At 35.7% G+C, this 20,460-nt stretch overlaps 1 protein-coding gene across 50 annotated transcripts in view; it reads right to left on the reverse strand.

Annotated features, from left to right (window-relative positions):
• The window catches only part of RIMS2 (regulating synaptic membrane exocytosis 2), a 502,429-nt gene that overhangs the window by 195,460 nt on the left and 286,509 nt on the right, over window positions 1-20,460 (reverse strand). For 26 of the 50 annotated variants that reach the window (XM_054816636.1, XM_054816651.1, XM_054816632.1 and 23 more), the window contains 4 exons: window positions 14,037-14,167; window positions 11,074-11,245; window positions 10,388-10,541; window positions 2,724-2,750 (listed from right to left, as the gene is read on the reverse strand). In XM_054816636.1, the coding sequence (XP_054672611.1) occupies window positions 2,724-2,750; window positions 10,388-10,541; window positions 11,074-11,245; window positions 14,037-14,167 (484 nt within the window). The remainder of the gene's footprint in view (window positions 1-2,723; window positions 2,751-10,387; window positions 10,542-11,073; window positions 11,246-14,036; window positions 14,168-20,460) is intronic. The other 24 variants (XM_054816657.1, XM_054816622.1, XM_054816658.1 and 21 more) reach the window with 1 other exon arrangement.

Consider the following 20,460-nt stretch of genomic DNA (forward strand, 5'->3'; position numbering starts at 1 on the left):
GGTATATTATTTAGATACTTCTTCTCTGGCCTTAGACCAGTAAGGGTAGGGCTACACAATGGACTTTTGCAGCAGCATGACAACTTGATTTATATCACATTTTACATTTGGTTTTACTGTAACACTATCAATAAAACAGTTTTACAGGAACAGCTTACCTTGGGGACAGTGTAGAACCTCCCCGTCAGAACTTTTTAACCCTCAGCATCCTCCTGCACCTACCTACTCCTCCCCTACCGCTGCTGCACAAGGTCCCATCCCATCCAGCATGACAACTCTCCCTGAGGATGTACACACTAGAACTGGAAGTTTACAGCACTTGCACTGTAGCTTTCATTGCAGGGTTGGAGGAAAAACCCCACCACCTAAAAACCGTTAGACTCATTATTTTCACTTTCCATTTAAAAAGTACTTTCTATTTAAATTTTTACTATTTTACTATTTTTATTATTTCCATTTTTACTTTCTATTAGGCAGAAAATATTTTAAACACAGTAGTTTCTTAATGTAAAAACCTTTCCGTTTTTCATCTTCATGGCAGCAATAATGTGAAGAAAAAAGTGAGGTCGCTTAGTCCATTTTATGAATCAAATACTTATTTTTCATTAATTTTTCATGTTGGTGGCCATGGAAAGCTTAAACCACTTCTGAATAAAAATAACATGGAAATCATTGAAGAAATTTTTACAGACTCTTCTTTGGATGCGCCGAGCCTGGCAGTGTTTAAGAGGCATTTGGACAATGGACTTAAAACATGCTTTAACTTTTTGTCAACACTGAAGTGGTCACGCAGTTGGACTTGACAATCCTTGTAGGTCCCTTCCAGCTGAACTATTGTACTGTATTCTATTCTATCCTATTCTGACAGAATCACATTTCTCTCCATAACAACATTCTAAATAATTGGAACTCTTCCAAATGAATGAAACAATATGCGATCATAAATATTTTCTTGGTAACCTAAAGGGCAACCTAAATCTGTGGAGAGCTCTGAAAAATCTTCTGACTTCCAAATGACAGCTGAAGTTGGCACAGAGCTGTGCTCCACTCTATTATTAATACACAGGGGAAACAATGCAAGATATAATACCTTCCGGGCTTCATATATTGCCAATGGATATTTCTGGTGTAGGCCTCAAGAGAAGACCAGCACATTAGGTTCAAAACTCTACTAAAGCCTGTACGACCAACCAATATAGTTATCAGAACTAAGACAGGGGATAGAATGAGAAATAAAATTAAGGTGAGTCAGCTTAAATACAGAAAGAAGTGCCAGATTTATGGCTCAGGAGTTCTGTTTTTCTTGTAGAAAAACAGAAAGGAAGAAGAAAGCCGACTGAGCTCCTGAGCTGGGCATCCTGCCCCTTACAATGCAAGAAGGTTTTGTGGACTCCTTGGGGGAGCAAAGGGTAGTGAAGCATGCTTATGAGCTCCTTCCCTCAAGCTCCCAGAAGGCCTTCACAATCACTTAATTTAGCATTGCCTGTAATTGTTCTGTGTTCAAAGCTGACCCTAAAATCAGTCTCTCAACAACTGTCTTAAGAATTTACTCTCATACTCATCCCGTCTGTGCCTGGGGGTTCTTAGTGTGAGCTAATTTCTCATGCAGTCCCGCTGTCTCCATGTCAATCTGTCACTTCCTCCTCCTGCACATAATAGTGTTTTTTTAAAGTTTTTGACTAATTTCATTTACATTGACAGAGGGGTATAAATACCAAATTTAAAGAAGTTTCTACAGATCTTTGAAAATGGTTTCCTGAAAGATGAAAATGATACAAATGAGAACCCCTTAATGAAAAAGAAGCACTATTGGGCTAAAATTTGTGGCTAATCCACACGTGCACACATCCACAGTCACCACAGCAAACATGGTCTCTTCCCCTTTGTAAAACATGAGAAGAATGTGGGATTATTTCAGGAGAAAACTGAATAGAAGAAACATGGGAGACTAAAGGGAGATGTAATGGAAACTGGGTTTTATTAGTACTACTCTCAAGAAACATCCTGTGGGGTTTTTGTTTCTCTCCACCATGGTATTGGATCTATTTTCTTAACAATGTGTGTTTCATTTTTTAAACAAAACTAAAAGATAATTAGATGAACCAATTCTCAAAGAGATTCCCATAATTAAAACTGCAGGAACTGCAAAAAGTCCCACATGAAATGCACTACAAAATTTAAGCTTTAAAAACTGTACATTATTAATTTATTTATATTTAATTAAGGCAAATTTCTCAGATATAGCAACTGGATTTATAACTGGGGATTTAAATCAATATGAAACTGTAAAAATATGTATCAGTATAAATACTGATTTTGCCAGCACTTCACTTACCCCATGTCTGTACTCTAAAAATACTTACACTACTTCTCAAACAGCTGTAATACAACAGTGCTCCTTTTAATTCAGCTTAAGCAAAATAGCATTTTCCTAGGATAGTTAATAAAGCTCACTACCGTTTGCCTACCAAAGCTCTACCTAAAATAAAGGCAGGCAAAGCAAATACAGTGTTACAATACTGCTCCAATATCAATACTGAGATGTTAAGAATAGTGAAAGCCAACAAAAGACCTATGACTGAAAAGCAGACAAGAAAAGCCTAGGAACATTCAAGCGATTTAGCATCTGCACAGTAGGTAACAAAAGCACACCGATAAAATATCAAATTAAATTTTGCATGTATATGGAAGCAATAAGCATTTCTGGCATGCTGAAAATTTACCTGAATTATATGAATATAAGCCTTTATCTGGAAAACAAATATTGAAATGAAGTAGTGTCAGGGAAAAATACATGAATCAATACATGTAACAGGGATGGTTAGAACCTTAAACTTCATTGCTGCTGGAGAGTGAAGAATTTGATATTGTAGGCCACATTCATTCATAACAATAAAACTCAAGCAGCTAGGAGGAATTAAACCACAAAAATGCCAATCATTTCTAGATCAACATTTATATTCAGTAGTCACAGAGGATTTGTAGAGCTATTACAGTCATTTTCAATTCTGAAATACAACTGCACATTTACTATAAGCAAGAGTTTAGGTTTTTAAGGGCAAAATGTATATTTAACCAGGCAAACAATATGGGCTGCTATGCTTAAAGTAACTGCACACTGCTGTTGGCACCTCAGCAGGAAGTTATTAGTAGAACTTTCCTGAGATGTAGCTATGAATCCTACTTAAATTTGAACAGACTCAGAAGTGATGTTCCAGTCAATCTTCTGTCTCCAGCTAGGTCTTAATATGGTAAATATGTACATACATTAATACCTTATCTACATAATCATTGTTACCAGTAAATTTAACTACTATGAATCTACTACTTACGATTTCTGTCTATTTTTTCAAGTTGGGTTTCTTCATAAACATAATTAATTTTCATGGCCCAGCTCCAGAATTCCATTAGGCTATATAATTTGAAGGTGAATAATAGGGTTTTCTCAGCATAATTTACAAACTTTTGGATGTGAGCTTTACCGCATAACTTCTCTAATATTTGTATTCCTTGGTACTGATCTGTTCTGGTTATGAATTTCATGAGAAACCAACTACAAAATTAGGAAAAATGGAGTATGGGGAAGTCTTCTAGTTTACTCCAGTAACATCAGAAAGTCACCAAACATTTAAGTATGCCATCCAAAAAAAAAAAAAAAAAAAAATCAATTAACACAGTCTAGAAATTATTTATATAATTAAAAATTATGGACTTTCTGAATTTAACTTCTGGAAAAATCTGTAAAAGGGTAGAGCTTCTTGAAGAGCACAAGAATATAAAAATACTGAAATTATAATGGCAGTGAGGACTAAGGAAGTCATGTTTGTTTCTGTATTGTTATAACACAGGAAGGAAAAAGTCAGAATAGTATTAAACCCATCTGAAAACTTCATCAGAACCATCACAGTTACATACTAGTTTATTATGCTTCAACAATTAAAAAAAAATTACACAGTACCTTTAGTCAGAAAAGGAAGCAACTGTATGGACCTATATCTTTTAGAATCTTTTTAAAGGTCACCTAACTTGCTATTTATTGACTGCCTAGCAAGCTTACTTGACCCTATCCGCTGAGTTATTTCAACAAAAAGAACATCACTTTTCTGTCACCATTACATGACAGAATAGTTTAATAACATGATTTTATCAAGTAACCACAGCAAATACGTTACAAATAATTGAACTTCCTTAAATGGAAAAACAGGATTTTATGTATTTTTGTAGTTTAATTATAATTTTATAACGTTTATTTTACAATTTTCAAACAGCACAGAATATCTTAAATGAGTTTCTTTTGTTAGGAAAAAGAAAAATATTTTGACAGTTTAAGGCCTTTTCAGACACCCCTGTATCATGTTAAATACCTTTTAATTAAAGTATTTAATAAACCATAGATGTACGATAAATATAATAAGTAAATCATAGGTGTATAATACAATACTGGTATATATATCCATATTCTATGAACAAAACATCAATGCATGCAAACAAAGATAACATGCCCAAGGCCTGTGGTCCATAAAAGAAAGAGAAAAATTAAGGAAGAAGCATGAAAGAGAAAAATAAGTGTTATTCTCGCTCTCTAGGGTAAAATTCTTATAATACATTCATCATTCATAGTCTGTGCCACTGACCATAAAATGCTCCATATTATAATTTGAAAAAAAGTCACTGATGCATGTTTCCATTAAGTACAACTTGCTTACCTACTAGTGGACAGCATTATTACAATTCCTTCAAGTAAGATTCATACAATCACAGAAGGTTTGGGTTGGAAGGGACCTCAAAGACCATCTAGTTCCAACCCCCTGCCATGGGCAGGGACACCCTCCACTAGACCAGGTTGCCCAAAGCCTCATCAGTGAGGCTCATTTAGTGACATTGATTTAAAATTATCATACTGACTTACCATATTCACAATGAGCTAAATTAAATTGCTGAGGCAGCAAGATCCTGATTCTGCAGTAAAATGAATGTCCACAGAGTTCCACCAAAGTCAATAGCTTTCATTGGAAAACTGAGGTTTGAAATGCAGGTGCTCTGGTTTCACAGGGTAAAGTTTCCAATACATTGTAATTGATTATTATTAAACTTTAATGATTTTGCTACAACCAAGTGTACCTCTTAATGTTTTACAATATAGACCTGAAAATTTTAACATTTAAATAATGTAAGAGAGGGCTTGAATTAACAGTTATAACATTCAACTCATCTTTGATTTGATGGTACAGCCACAGAACTGAAAAAAACCTCAAACAATCCTCAGCACTCAGCAATGACAAGTCCATCTAAAAATGTTTTTCAAAAATTAATAAGCTATGAGATCCTTTATTTGTGAATTCAGTCTATCAATTTGTGTTTTCTAGTCAGATGTAATAATTTTTAGCAAGTTAAAGTCTCAGCATTGCCCCAGAAAATATAGTCTGACTTGGGAAAATGTATAAAACTGACAAAAGAAGATGACAAAAACTTTCATTTGATTCAAAACACTTTGCTTATGCATTACAGAATTTTTATTCCCATCTGAATGAATAAATAAAATTCAGAAAAGGAATGTTATAGATAGGTACTATATGCAGGGGTTTTGTAGAACATAACTATACTCATTTTTTCCCCATACTTTAAATACTCATTACTGTAATTTCTCTCCCTCCAGAGTTTTTCTAATATGCCTCAAGAATCATGAAACTCAATGAATGGGGTCATCAATTACCTTAATTCTAAAAGTAATGAAAGTCAAATTCCCTTTGAAAGAAAGCTACTTCACAGTCAATTTATTTACAATTATTTTGGTCCTGACTGATTTTTCTGGTATTCAGTTCTTGAAAAAATACAATTTGCTCCACCATTTTGGACTTCTTTATGTTGATTTCCAAACACTGTCATTTCTAAAATCTCTTAGACCTTGTTTTCAGCAGACTTTATCTTACATGGACTTATTAATTTTCCCCGACTGAGGATGCTCAAAATATAAAACTTCACTTTTCTTTTTCAAACCATATTGTGCATTCTCATGTCAATTAAAAGCTCTCCTTCCACTCCTGTACATACTTATGCTGCAACTAGAGACCTGAAAATGTCTGGTTTTACTGTTCTATTCACAGTTCTTCCCCTGTTTGGGCATTTAGTTGTTATCTACACTGTACACCACTCTCTGTGGTCTGTAGATCAATAATTCAGACAGCTTGGTTTTAAAGCCGCAAAATCTGACTTAGAAAACTAGTGACAGTTACTTTTTAGTCCTAAGGAATCTGGAAATTCTTAAAATATTTGAAGCAAACCATAATCTTCTTCTAAAAGACATTCAGAGTCAATATAAAACTAAAAATAATTGTTGTTCTTCAAAATGCACAATAAACCAACTGAACAGTGCCGGCTCACACTGCACAAATGCGCACATTACATGGGCATAACTGTAAAAGATTGAATAAGAAAATCTCGGATCCAGTTTGATGTCTCTTATCTCTGTATTCTGGGCTACACGGAGAGGAAGTAATTTTTTATTTGCAATCACATGGTATAAAACTTGCTTGATTTCTGTATCAGTTCTCAATAAATAGGAATACCAACAATAACTTCCATCCCATTGATCCTAACAGCTATGAACATAACATTCAAACCACATTCAATTTTCAGCGTAATCTATAGTAAGCCTCTTATCTGATGTGAGATGGAACAATAATACTGTGGCCTAACCAACAACTGGGATTCCCAAATCTTTTTTAAAATAATCTTTAATTTTCTGTTTACAATCTCTTTTCAGAGGCAATATAAAAAAAGAACTTCAGTTTGTCTGTAATTCTAATTTATGCTGTCTGGAATTCTTAATGTATGGTTGATTTTATGTCAAGTGTTACAGAAAATGAAGCCATTTTTAAAATTAACTTCAAAACTTCAGCACAATAAGTACAATAGACCTACTCATTGCCTCACATTTCACCTAAGAAAAAGCTTAAAATATACTGATTTGATAAAAACCAGTCAGTTTATGAAAATCTGAAATATAATTAGCTGAAAGGCCTAGTAAGTTATAATCCTATGTTCTATATTATTTCCCATTTCTAAGTAGAAGTCTTTCAGAAAATACTAAGGAAAAAGCATGGTAATGATCCTTCGTCGCCAGGAAGTTAATGGATCGTATGGACCAGAGGACTGGGCAAGAGAATGTGGACAGCTGCCTTAGATCAGTCTGTGCCACAACATAATGCCCACTCGAAGATATCGAGAGATAAATATATGTAGAAACTAAGCTACTGCTTCTGAAATCGGGTTCCTGAAAAAATGGCATACGGGGCTCTGTGGGAAGCTTGCACTTTGCTACTGGCTATACATAAATATAGGAGTTCAGTCTTCAGGGCTGACAGTCTGCTCTTCTTCAGGAACGCTACGATTCAGTGATATTTAAAAGAGAATAGAAGTAAGTGGTAAGTGTAGGTGGTTCTTTTAAACTACCTTTGGAGAATAACGTTTAAGTATTGTCTTCAAATACTGTCTTCAAATGTATGTATTTATAGCTACTTGGCAATTGTGAAGATAAGAAAGCTTAAATGCGTAGATATGTATTTATACAAACAACAAACCACCTTGTAATTCAAAATCTCTCTCTTGTTATTTCTCACATTAACAATTTTGGGGGGCATGCAATAAAGTACTTCATATTGTACTCACTAATTCTATACATAGAGGCATCACAGAAATGAACAAAAGGTGGGAGGACTGAACTGCCCAGATTTTGCAGCCCCAGAAACTGAAATCAGCCTAGTGTGTAACAGAACAGTAAGTGTTCTAAGATGTCCTTTGAAAAAGATAGTTGAACTTGCTAGACATGCCTTGTCTTCATTCTGGAGATTTTTTTCACGTTGTTGTAATGTGCAACTGGACAACATCTTCTGCTTCATCATATAGAAGAGTTATTATTGAAAGACAGAAAAAGAGCTTCATACACAAGAAATTAAGATATTAAGTTTAACTGAATAGTCTTCTGAAAACTCAAAAAAAGAAAAAAAAAGTAAAAGAACCAGACTTCTGAATGTTATTAATATATTATAAATATCTCACTTGGTGAAGGCAAACAGTCATAAGATGTGCTGTCTGCCCTTCACCAATCGCCTGGTGATGATGTTTAGGTTGGAAGGGCTTTTTGGAGGTCAGCTGGTGCAATCCCTCTTTCAGGCTTGGCCAGCTGTGTAGCATTACTTACAGCCTTGTCCAATTTAGTTCTGGATATCTCCAATAGGATATACTACCATCTCTCTGGACACTAAGAAATACTTTTATTTCCATTCTAGAGGTGTGACACCAATAAAATAAAAGAAAATAATTTTTAATTGTTAAATGGATACTGCCACCATTGCAGAACTCTGACCAGACACTAAATTTCCATTTGGATGCCTTTCCAGTCCCAGAAAAGGAGGGGTTTTAATTCCAAGAGACCTTGTTCCCTATACTTGTACATGTAAAACTATCTGTTCAAACTGAAAATCATTTATGACACATAAGGATTCAAGGAGTGTATATATTCCCAGGACACTAGAGAAAATCCTTCTTTATGGGATCCTGATCACAGTAGGAATGTGAATAGAAAATTTATTGTAGGAGTATGTGAATTCTCCAGGAATCACAGTGAATGTCTGACACTGCTTATTTGGTTGAAGTTTTTAGAACCTAAAGTTGTCAAAGTACCACTCTGGAAGCAGTCAGACTAAATAATTTTAATTGAAAAGCAGGACTTCTACACCAAATCTTAGTGCTTCACAAACCAGAAGATGTGATAAGTATTTCCTTCTACATTTCCAGACAGACATATAAGATTGTTCATTTGACCATTTTATTAGTATTAGCATTAGTATTAGTATTTAGCATTTAGCATTCACATTAGTATTATAGTAGTATTAATGTTATTAGTATTAAACTTACTGACTCAAATTTTTAGTCAATATCATTGAATAGATCTTTAGTCAAGTATTACTACAATCTTTTCCAAAATAAAGCAGTTACTGTTTTATTCATTCTCAAAGGCAGTTATTTATTGCACAGAGAGGAATTATTATAAACAAACAGGGTTTGTTTGCAGGACTGAGTATTTCCTGAAAACCAGAATTTCACTAACTTCACATACAAACAGATACTGAAATGTCCAGCTGGTCTGTGAAAGTAATTTTGCATGGAAAATTTAGCTTCCTAAAATGTGTTACGAGGTGGCAGAAAACATGGAGGAAAAATAATTTTAAAACTTTACTTAAGCAACAGTCATGCTACTTGGGAAGACTGAAGAGGATTGAATTAAAGCAGAACTCTTTACCTGTTAACTCTCCCTTCTTTCCTCCTTTTGTGGATAAGTATAATCTTACAGTTTGAAGGCTATGCACTGTAACTCTGTTAATTTACCTATCTCAGAATATTATGATATGGAGCATTTTAATCCTTTACACCACCCAGTGCACAGACACAAAAGCTGTCAACTACTTGAAATACTTATATACAAGGGATTATTTAACAGAGAATCCACATAGAACATATGAAATATCCAAGCTTGTTTGCATGGCTACACATGCATATGTTTCTGTGAGTTTGTGTAACATATACACACACACTCTCACATACAATGACTCAAAAAACCCAAAGAATTTTTAGAAATACTTTTTGGGTTGTTGGGGTTTTTGGGTTTTGATATCAGTGACAGTTTATATTTTATAAAGTTCATTCAGTGAAGAATATCTTTAAATCACTGACAGTACTGAGCAGTTAAACTAGAAAAAAAAAAATGAAGTATTCAGGAAACAGGTTTTCACCCTTTACTGTCTTATTCTTATGTATTTATTTTTTTTAGCATACTGTATATAATCCATTTTTAAAATATCTACTGATAACATCAAGCTACTGTGGATCAGTATACCAAACTCTACAAAAGAGAATTTTAAGAGAAATTCCATTTGTGAATGTAACCACGTAAAATAGTATCCAAATAAGGCAACAGTCCATGGTATTCATTTAGCTACATATGATGTCATATACAGGTCACTTTAAGACGTATGAGCTAAAGAGAAAGGTTTTGCACATTCACTTTTGGTTAAACAATGAAAATATAAACATAATATAGGAGATAGGACTTCAAGGTAAAAACAGCACATTGCAAAAGACCAAGATAATTTGCTCAAGCTCAGGATCTGAACTAGGTAGTTTCATAAGAAAAACCTGCTGTATGGCACAGTGTTCAATATTACCATCTGTAGCATGTCAGGTTCTCATCAGTAATCATAAATGACCTAACTCATAACAGCTACAAATGAACACACAAATTCTGTGAGCTTCCGATCTACAAGAATTTAATATCCCTTACACATTAATTCAAATTAACTATACACAATGTGTAAAACTAAAAACCTACTTTGTAACCTCCTTGTGGGACTCTCGCCATGGAGTTGTCTGCGTGGCAAATACGGTGAGGGATGGGGAAGTGGCAATGAAGAGACATCATGCGTTTGAAGTTTGTACCAATGAGGTTCATCATCTAGTAGTGCTGTCTCTAACTCAATAAGAATCTATAAAAGAAAAAATGGTTAAAAGTAGGAAAGAATTACATAACAGAACATTTTAAAATAGTTCATAAAATTTATTCTATTATTCGCTTATTGTTAAGGACTTTGTCTGAAGTGTTATAAAAGCCTTGCATTTAATATGCAAGGAGTTCCTGTGCCTTTTACATCACTAAATATACCAAAATCTTTCGCACAACCTTTATTACCTTATGACAATCTTTACAGCATTCAAATATCTTGTAGCAAGTTAGAACCAAAATGTTGAAATGTTGCTGAAACAGCTATGGATAATATGGATTTTAACAAACAGTTCTAAAAGAAATTGAGAAACCATGTGCGTGATGTTACTAAAACAGAACAAACACAGAAAGAATCTCATATCAGTACCAGGTGATAATTGCGAGATCATTACTTGTTTAGTGCTAAGTGAAATAAGGACAAATACAACAAGTTTTGCTTTGCTATATTTAATACTTTTTTCAAAAATACTGTATCTAGACATGTATTTCTATAATAACTACCAATAATTGTATACCTCTCCTAAAAATTCACTTTCTTCCTCTCGAACTCGTGCTTGGTCCCAAAGAGTAATTTCTAACATTCGTTCTCTAAACTCTCTCCGATGAACTGGAGAATAAATGAATGTCTGGTTCCACTTAGGTTCCAATGTTTTCTTTACTGTTTTTGTTCTTCTTTTATTTTTATCACTGCAAAAAACAACTGAATATTAAAAGCGTTCAAAACACCGTTACACTGTAATAAGTATATCATGGAAAGTAGGAAATCTTAAATCAGCAGTACACTTTGTAGTATTATGGGCACTGTAATCTATGTCAGGACTAGTTCTTTATGATAAAATAAAGTTCAGCACATATATTAAGGATAATTCATAACTTCATATTAAAAACTAAATTTAGGTGGTTTTCAGTTCATGTGCCAATTCCGATTGTAAGAAGTTCCATGAGAAACAGAAGTGTTTTAATACGTTTGCTTTGGAAACAGCATTTTATAAAGCAAAGTATAATTCTGTAAGTGGGATTTCCATGAGGCATAGTCTGACAGTAGAACACATATGCAGACAACATTGGGCATAGCAAAAATCTGCATTTCAGCTAAACGAGCCAGCTGGTTCACTCAAGCTTCCAGTGGCTGACTCTTAAACTGCAGAGCAGGAGGGAGCCACTGGCCTACATGATGGTTGGGGAGCTGCGGGCAGTGCAGGGTCTTCTCTGCAGGGTTTTCCTGACTAAGGGCTCCACAGCTGGGAAACCAGAAGCCCTGAGAATGAGTTACATGTCTTTTTCCAGCACCACTGGAAGGAAAAGTGTTCTCAAAACAGCTACCAAAATCCTTTGGGTCACCCCAAGGATCCACCCAGGTTGAAGGTGGATCTCCCCTGCAAGGTTGGCCTTCTGTTTCAGGGCCCAGTGAGGTCTCCATGCAAGGCTACCATGGAACTCCTGACCGGCTCCAGGGTGTGGCTGAAAGCAATGTGTTTTGCTGACTATTTCTGCTGGAAAGAATTAATATTTTCTGATGGAAACAAGTTTCACGGGCAAACACCCACACTCCTTCAACTGAGATTACTGACAAGAGTTCTCTTAACAATGCTTAATTTTAAACCTGCTGATTGCTGCATAATGCAGCTGTGGTACTAATTTATGTGGATTTTTTAACATGGCAATGCAGATACTGTCCATTTGCTAATACTGGCAATTGTAATATGGTTAGTGTATTTCCAAACTGTTACTTAGAAGCTGGATCAAAATATTAACTAAGAAATAATCTTTTTAGACACGTCGTTAAAACAAATAATGTAATTATTTCCATTATACTAAAGATTTGTTTACCCTTGAGAACTGAAATAAGTTACATTGGGCAAGCTTTTCCAATGAAATTTGTTTAATCAAAGGCAGTTCAGTATCTTCATCTAATTAAACGGTTGACTTATTTAAGTGTATTTTACCTCTAGCACATTTCCTTCTCCTACACAAGAAATATATTGTTGCTTACTAGCTTTTACTTCTAAGGAAAGGAAAATTAACTTGCACATCAGACAAAAACCACAATTCAATAAGACAAATTTCTGATTCTTAAGTAATAGAAAACATATAATAATTAAATAAAAAGTTCTGAATACTTCACATAAATGGGAAACACACATATAGCATAATAAAATCTCATGTTATGCAAGTTTTCATATCTGTATACTTGAAAATATTTAATTAAATATTTTTCTTCTATGTATTTTCAGTTATTACAACTTACATTGTGAAGCATTCTGAACACAGAAATTTTTGGTAGCTTTATTAATCTTGAAAAAGCAGATAAGATAATTTAAGCAGACCTGATTCTCAGTTTAGCACAGTTTCAGCATCTCCAAACGCACTACAGCAATTTGAACAACTAAGAAACTAGTCCAACAGTTCAAGTATTGGTGAGTCCAAGACAATACATCCAAAAACTTTTTGTCATCAATGACACAGCAAATTATGCAGTCACAGAAAATTTTCTTGTCAACATATGGTATACAATGAAAGCGGAAAAGCAGTGTCCTCCAAAATACTGAATAGCTTTAATTCCTGTTGAAGTCAATTGGTACTGAAGGCAGTTAGCATCTTCCCAGTTTAGATATTAGGAAAAGCAAATGATGTAAAAATATAAACCATGAAGTCACATCCTATTTTACAGATTCAGCAATGCACTGGTCAGTCTTTTATATACTGAGTTAGGTTAAAACTTTGAATTGTTTGGTTGATACACTACAAAATAAAGCTAAATATTTTCCCCTACTGACACAATCTGAGCAAATATCAATTAAAAAAAATCAACTGGGGAACACATTATCCCCTTTGCTGTTCTTCCCACCACCTAAGTGGAAATGGCAGAAAATCATGGACTGAAAAATGAAGGAGCTATTCAGAAATAAGAGTCCCTACCAAAGTTTAATTTTCCCTAAATGTATATATAATCCCTGTCCAGATTAAAATCAGTTTGGGGGAAGTTTTCAAGGTGCATCTGGGAATTCTCAGCTGAGTCTCCTTCGGCCTTAACTCATACTTTGATATGAAATCTACATGTTTTAGATGCCCAACCTGTTCCTGCTTTGCTGTGTAAAGGTGTGGCAAACCAAACTGCTGGACTGATCAGTCCAAAATCTGTGAAGCTAAATTTGTAGCATTTTCTTTGCACTAAACAGGAATAACTGTCATAGGAAATAAGGGCATTATAAACCACAACAAACATTCTTTGCAAATAACAGATCCCCACGCAATGATGTATGTTTACCTTTCCTTTTCTATTTGGTATTTAATAAAATATCCAGTAAAACTGAGTTTGTGTTTAGTGTTCAATGACACATTGCTGTTACATAGCATGTTCAATAAAGAAACTCCAAACTGTAAGATTTTTCCATATGACCAGTAAACTCGGCTGTGTGTGCCACCTGAGTATCAGACATGCTTACTCAAATGTTCCTTGCCTTTGTGTTCACCCTACCTTCTGTCTGGAAGAAAGTAAATTTTAACATAAGGATTCCTTGGCCTCCCATCTTCCCTTGAAGGAAGATCCTTTGCTCCCAATATTGTCACTATTAACTGATGACCAACCTTGTCATACCACAGTTTTATCTGTAATGAGAAAATATTAATTAGTGAACCCATTTCTACAACAAAGTAGCATATAAATCTTTAATTTTGCTCATAAGCTCCTATTTATATTGGTTACTTAAACAGAAAATATCATGTTCTACACATAACAATAAATTAACACTGTAATAGCATCAGTATGTAACAGGAGTTCCTCTTTTTTAAAAACCTTGTACAATAAGTACATTATTTCATACTAATTGTTTTTCACATGGTGCTCTGGTTAACATTATTCTCTCTTGGAAGTGATATTGTATTACTTGCATTACTGATGTATGGTATTCATAAATGTACATTTCTAAGGAGTTTATGTACAATGAATGAATTAATTTTTCATGTCCTGTTGTGCTGGAAAGACTATGGGATAAGACCGTAAATATTTCGAATCTTTAAATGTTTTTCAAGATGCAGTCTCATGCTGAAATCATACAAGCCCTCCAGAAACTGTAAGAGAGGGAGACTCAGTAGTCCAACCCTCTTTGCAGTCCAACCCAGCAACAACAAGGTGAAAACTACTATTAGTCATCTGTAGAAGTTACTATTAATCAGTCTTAGACTTGGTCTGCTATCCTTTTTTTTGCTACAGGCACTAGAAGCTGCTATTTAGCTATTTCAGTTTGAATACTATCGCTGCAAATACATTATTGAAGCAGAAGATATACCTACTTTAGAGCACTCACTGTGGAAGGGGGAAATGGTGCAGTTAGGACAAAACAAAGCTTTCCAAATAGCCAGGGAGTCATTACATGGTGGTACCACTGCAATGTCATTAACTACAGCTGACAGAGGAGGGTCTCTTCATGGGGAGTTTGCCCGAGACAGGAGACAAACTAGGACATCTAAAAGAAACACTGACCCTGCCTGAACTTAAGGGAATCAAAAAGAATAGTGCCCAACTTCACACCTAACCAAGCAGTGCACCTTTAGGCATGAATATACCCTAGCTCAGGTAAACGTAACCAGGGGAAGGTGCACTTTCTTGGAGCCCATCTCACATCTTTCAGAGACAGGGTCTCCATCTGCTGTCATAACTCATCTTCAGGATTTCAGTCACTTAAAGAAAGGTCTTGATACAATTCTCAAGACTTTTGACCCACCAACAAGAGGCTGATTTAGCTTTCTGCCATTCCTAACATTTCAGTAACTGAGATTACACTGACACACCAACTCAATCAATGGTGGCAGTGTACTTCTTCCTTATCCACTACTTTAGATTTGCAGCTCCTGTAGCCACCAACCAGCAGTGTTTGAATGGATATTAAAAAGGGGAGGATACTTGTCCTCTACTGTCATGCCGTTGGCCCTACTACTGACTTGATAGGTCAGTTAAAGGGCTCTATGGGTACTAAAACAGAAAACTGTGAGAGAAATTATCCTCAATAAGTTGGATTCAAGAGAGTTCTAGATGCTGTTCCTACATTCCTGCAAAGCAAGGGGCTTTGTCAGTGATTTTTCTAAACCGAGAATTATCTGGACTATCAGGTATCTTCATCCAGCTACAGATCACAAGGAGAAAGCTTTGCACCAGCTGTATAAATCCAAAGCAAAGCTTTAATGACCTCTGAAGTGCAAGTCAACTTAGATGTTCTCTGACACTGAATGTATCTACCCAGAGGCTTCCTTGGGAGTCCTTGAGCAAAGGACAGACTTGGCTAGTCCCACACCCCAAAGGGAGTAGCACTGAAGACAATCTTGTTTATCTGCTTTTTAGGGGAAAATTGTCCTTGCTTAAGCAGAATGCAATATATTTGTGATCCAGACACTGTCACAAACTGTGACTGAGTGAAGGTGAGGTAATCCAGACATGGGTGCCAAAAATATAACCAGAATTATTCATTCCTATTCAGGCTAAAAATTTCTTCGCCATATTTGTTTCAGACTGGATTTTTGCAGGAAAACTTCAGCCAAAATGTTTGGAGAATGACTCTAAGTAGAAAGTTAAATCATCTGACACCATTTCTTTGAGATGCTCTAAAATCTGTGGTTTGGAACAAGAACTCAAAATTTTCATTGACTTATACCTTCTACTTTTATCTTAATACTCAGACAAAAATTTGGAAAAACTTGTACATAGTGGGCATATTTTCCCTGTAATTCGACTTGTTACAGGAAAGGTCAGGAGGCAGAATTATGACCAGAAGGCTCGTTCTCTCCTGTGTTCACACTACTAGCACTCCAATATACAGCACAGGCACTTGTAACGCAAGAAGTCATTTGACTTGGATGCAAAGAGAAGGAGGAAAGAAACTAGGAGTAAGAGAATGGACAAAGAATCCCATGGATGGGAGGATGGGATTGCATTCTCATGGGCTTAGAAGAAGTAAGAAGGGACAAATCAGAAATTGTTTTAGAATTATTGGGAAAGTAAAGGATGCAGGATGCTTCTTGGTGAAACACAGGAAGAATGGAACTACCAATGTCATGGACCATAGAAGAACAGAAGGGCAAAAACAGACTGAATAAGAAAAATGGAATGAGGTGACAAAAGAACCAGCCATTCTGTAACTGGTACAAAATATGTTGCACAGGGAGACTGGGATGAAAGAACACCTGACAAGTTAAGGCAGGGAACCAGAAAGGAGAAACAGAGTTAGACTAGCACAGTGATCATGGAAAATGAGTTTGGGAATAGGACTGATCTAATTCTGACTCTCCTGTGCGTAAGTATTATGACAATATTCAGATGGTATATTTTCCTACAAGAACCTTGTCTTTTCTTTTCACAAGGAGAGAAAGGGCAGCCATTTAAAACAGCAAGGTGCAGTCCAAGAGGACTGGATTCCATCCCTTCCTCTTTACCAGAGCTTTTGTGTATTGACGGGTGGATCCCTTAAAGCATTTCAAAGTGTATATACAAATTGCATATTCTTCATTGTCTGGGAGCCTGGCATGAGACCCTGGGGCCTGATTTGTAGTGCTACGTAAAGCATTGGAATTGAAGTCTGAGGTGTGTATTATGGATGGACAGAACCTGGTTGTCTCAGACTCTGATCATACTTTTTCAATTCTTAATAAATGCAGGACAATCCTACCACACCTCATAGAATATTATATAAGTTTTATGTTGTGAAATAAACATGAGATAGCATATATATATAACAGATAAGCTGATGAGAAAATTATTTTTTTCTTTTATAGCTTTGTTGAGTAGTATGCAGAAAAGATTCCTAACATCAAAAAACGAATATTGAATTATTCAATCCATAGGGTGAGAGTCCCACAAGAACATACAGGTGTGATGCTCAGCACTGAAAGATTTAAGCAGCTGACTAACAGAGCAGAATCTACAAACCTCCCATTCAGCAGTTTTTTACACATCCAGGAATGGCACTTTTAAAAGCTTAGAGCACCTAAGAAACTGTGATGATGAAATCATCATGAAGATAAATAATAAATAAGTAAAATACACCACAGGAAAACCATGCTGGCTGATGCTAATGTGGAGGCTAACACCTGTAAAAACCATCTTGAATAGGACTTTGTCTACCTAGACAGTTTAGGATGTAAGCACCTAAAATTCACTTAGAAAGTGATCCAACCTGAATGCTTTCTAAAGATCTTTGTACTTAGTGTTGAAGTCCTGGAAATGTATTTGCTACACACATGCTCATAACACTTTCCTTCCCTAGGCAGGTGTGAATCTAATTCTTGACTAAACTTCTGTTGTAACCTACATTCAGGCAAACAGGCGTCTAAACTCAATGCTTCCTGAAACTGCGAGATGGTCTGTCATCCATAAAGTGGCGCATCTGCTGCGCTCCTTCAGACAGGCTTCCAGGTAAGAATACCTGCCATGCAGAGTGCAAGAAACAAAAACTCTTCTGCAGTCAGGTGATGAAAGTAGTCATCAGGGGAAGCAGAGATGATGAACTGGTCCCAGCTTTATAGGATTCTTTCTGGTTTTTAACCAATAGTGGTCCAATACAAGATCAATACACATTCTGGGTAACAGGTCTGTAATCTGCTACACTAAACTTAAGCTGTCTTTGCTATCACCACACACCTATATGCCCAGCCATACAGCATCTCAGCTTCAGATAAGACTTCATATTCCAGAGAAGAAAAAGATGTGCAATAGCTTGATGATAAAGGCACTTTTCTGAGAGACAGGCTCAATCTCTCCAGTCTAAACAGGGCTTAAACCACAGATGTCCTGCTTCTGGAATGAGTCTCCTGCACACAGAACAGTATATAAAAGCTGACTGCTGGTGTTGCGTCCTAAGTGAGTGTGCAGGTACCTAGTATTCCTGTTTGGTCCTCTGTAGCCTCAGAAGACGACAACTCTCTCTGGAGAATCGACTCACCCTCTGGAGCAGCCTAAGTTTCAAATAGAGTTAATGGAGATAGGTGTCCTTTATTTAGGCTGGATCACTCACTGCAGATATTGAGGTTCTTAGTTCTTTCATTCAAATGTCCAAGTCTAAGCTCCTCCCCAAGGCATCTCAGACTTATTTGAAGCTAGCGTAAGTTAAGTTGTATAAATTAAGCACATGAATTCAGTTTACTAAATTTAATCCTTTTTCTTTTAGTTCTCATCTTAACTAGAAATTTTATTCAGAGCACTGATTGAAGTCAGAGTTCTAGAAAAGAAGTAATCATGTAATTGGGACCCACACTCTAATACATATGCATAAGGGGAATCAGTTAAGAAAATCTAAGTAATATTATTATTGGCACTTACTATATTCCTATCTCATGAATGCTTGGCTGTTTGCTAAACTAAGCAATTCTAATGTGTTTTTGTGTACAGCATATACAGGCATACTATATCGTAAGTGATAGCTTTAGATTTAAAAACAGAATATTTGAAGTTTTTAATTCTATGCTACATTTTATTTCTTTATTTGTTATATAAGGTTTCTTCATGAATCTCATGGAAAAGAGATAAAACTTGTGCCACTGGAAGAGACCACTTGCCCTGCAGCTTGATTTCTATCACCACAGCCTACTCAAACATCACTGGCTTTGACAGACAGCTGGCCAGGCATTTTTGTTCTTCTGTTGTTCATTATAATTTTTCATGCAACTTACATAGCTGTTTATTAGTGTAATATTTTGAAACTGAGATACTACTTTTCTTTCTTTCTTGCATTATTCTGAAACAAGAGATACACCAGCAGAATCTGTTGTTGCAAAAAAAATATTCTTGGTTTAAATGCTTACAGGAATTTTTTTTTGGGGACTTAAGCTTATGTAGATGCAGAAACTGTTCTGAGGTGGTAAAGTCTTTGATGTAGTTGAGGTGAGCTTTGGTTGTTGTTAAACATACCTCTAACAAATCCTGACTACTGAGGGTTGCTAAACCAAACTATTATTGCTATCTGCTTGGGTTGCTGTCTGGTATGCTGGAGCAAATACCAGAAAAGGCTGTCAAATTGAAGAGCTTCTACGATATGAAGGCCAGAAAATTATGGAGGTGTTTAGGTTGCCCTAATAGAGATTTCTTTTAAAATTTTCTTTTTTAGTGGCTTCATCTTGATTGCAATAATGCCAAATAGACTTTTGCATATATATTTTTATACATGATCAAATATACTGATGTTCTGTATTAAAGCAAAAAGGATGTCTGAAATTTTTGAAGTTAGAAAAAAAGCAGTGGTTTCATGTCAACTCTGGCTCAAAAGGAGTCTCCACCACGTAAACAAGAGATACTGCACAGAAAACACCAATTTAAGAACAGATTATTCCCTACAAAGATATTGCAAAGCATCACTCTGTAAGTTAGAAAATTGCTAAACTGAATCTAAAAGTTCAGGAAATAAATATGCACTTTTCCAAGTACTTTAGAACTAGTAAAAGTTCAGGAGAAGGGTGGATGTTAGGGGAAAAAAGGAAATTGAGTGTTTTTCTTCCCAACAAAATAATAATGATAGGTTTTAAATCATCCAGTGATACAAGAGCTACAAAGTGAATGGAATGACACGGAGAGAAATGTGGAAGAGGAACTTGGGCCAGAATCTGGCACATTATCACCAGGATCAGTTTCAGACTAACAAGTAAAGAAGATGCAAGCAAGAATAAAGATGTGCATTTCCTGTTGAGAGCAATGAAACAAATAGGTATAAACAGAAATGTTTGGAGATCCTCATTCCTGTAGGGAATTCTACAGACGCAGCTATACCACAGCCCACAGTGTAATGTAGCCTTCCTGACCACCAGAAACAACAGCTTGGAGCTCTGAGTTAGCTAAATTCTCGTGCCAAAAAGTAACCAGAGTTCTGCAGTGCTACCAGAGTGCTTCTAATCCCCTTGTTCTGCTCTTCCCTGCGGCCTGA

This window comes from Grus americana, chromosome 2 (genome assembly GCF_028858705.1).
Source record: "Grus americana isolate bGruAme1 chromosome 2, bGruAme1.mat, whole genome shotgun sequence".
NCBI lineage: Eukaryota > Metazoa > Chordata > Aves > Gruiformes > Gruidae > Grus > Grus americana.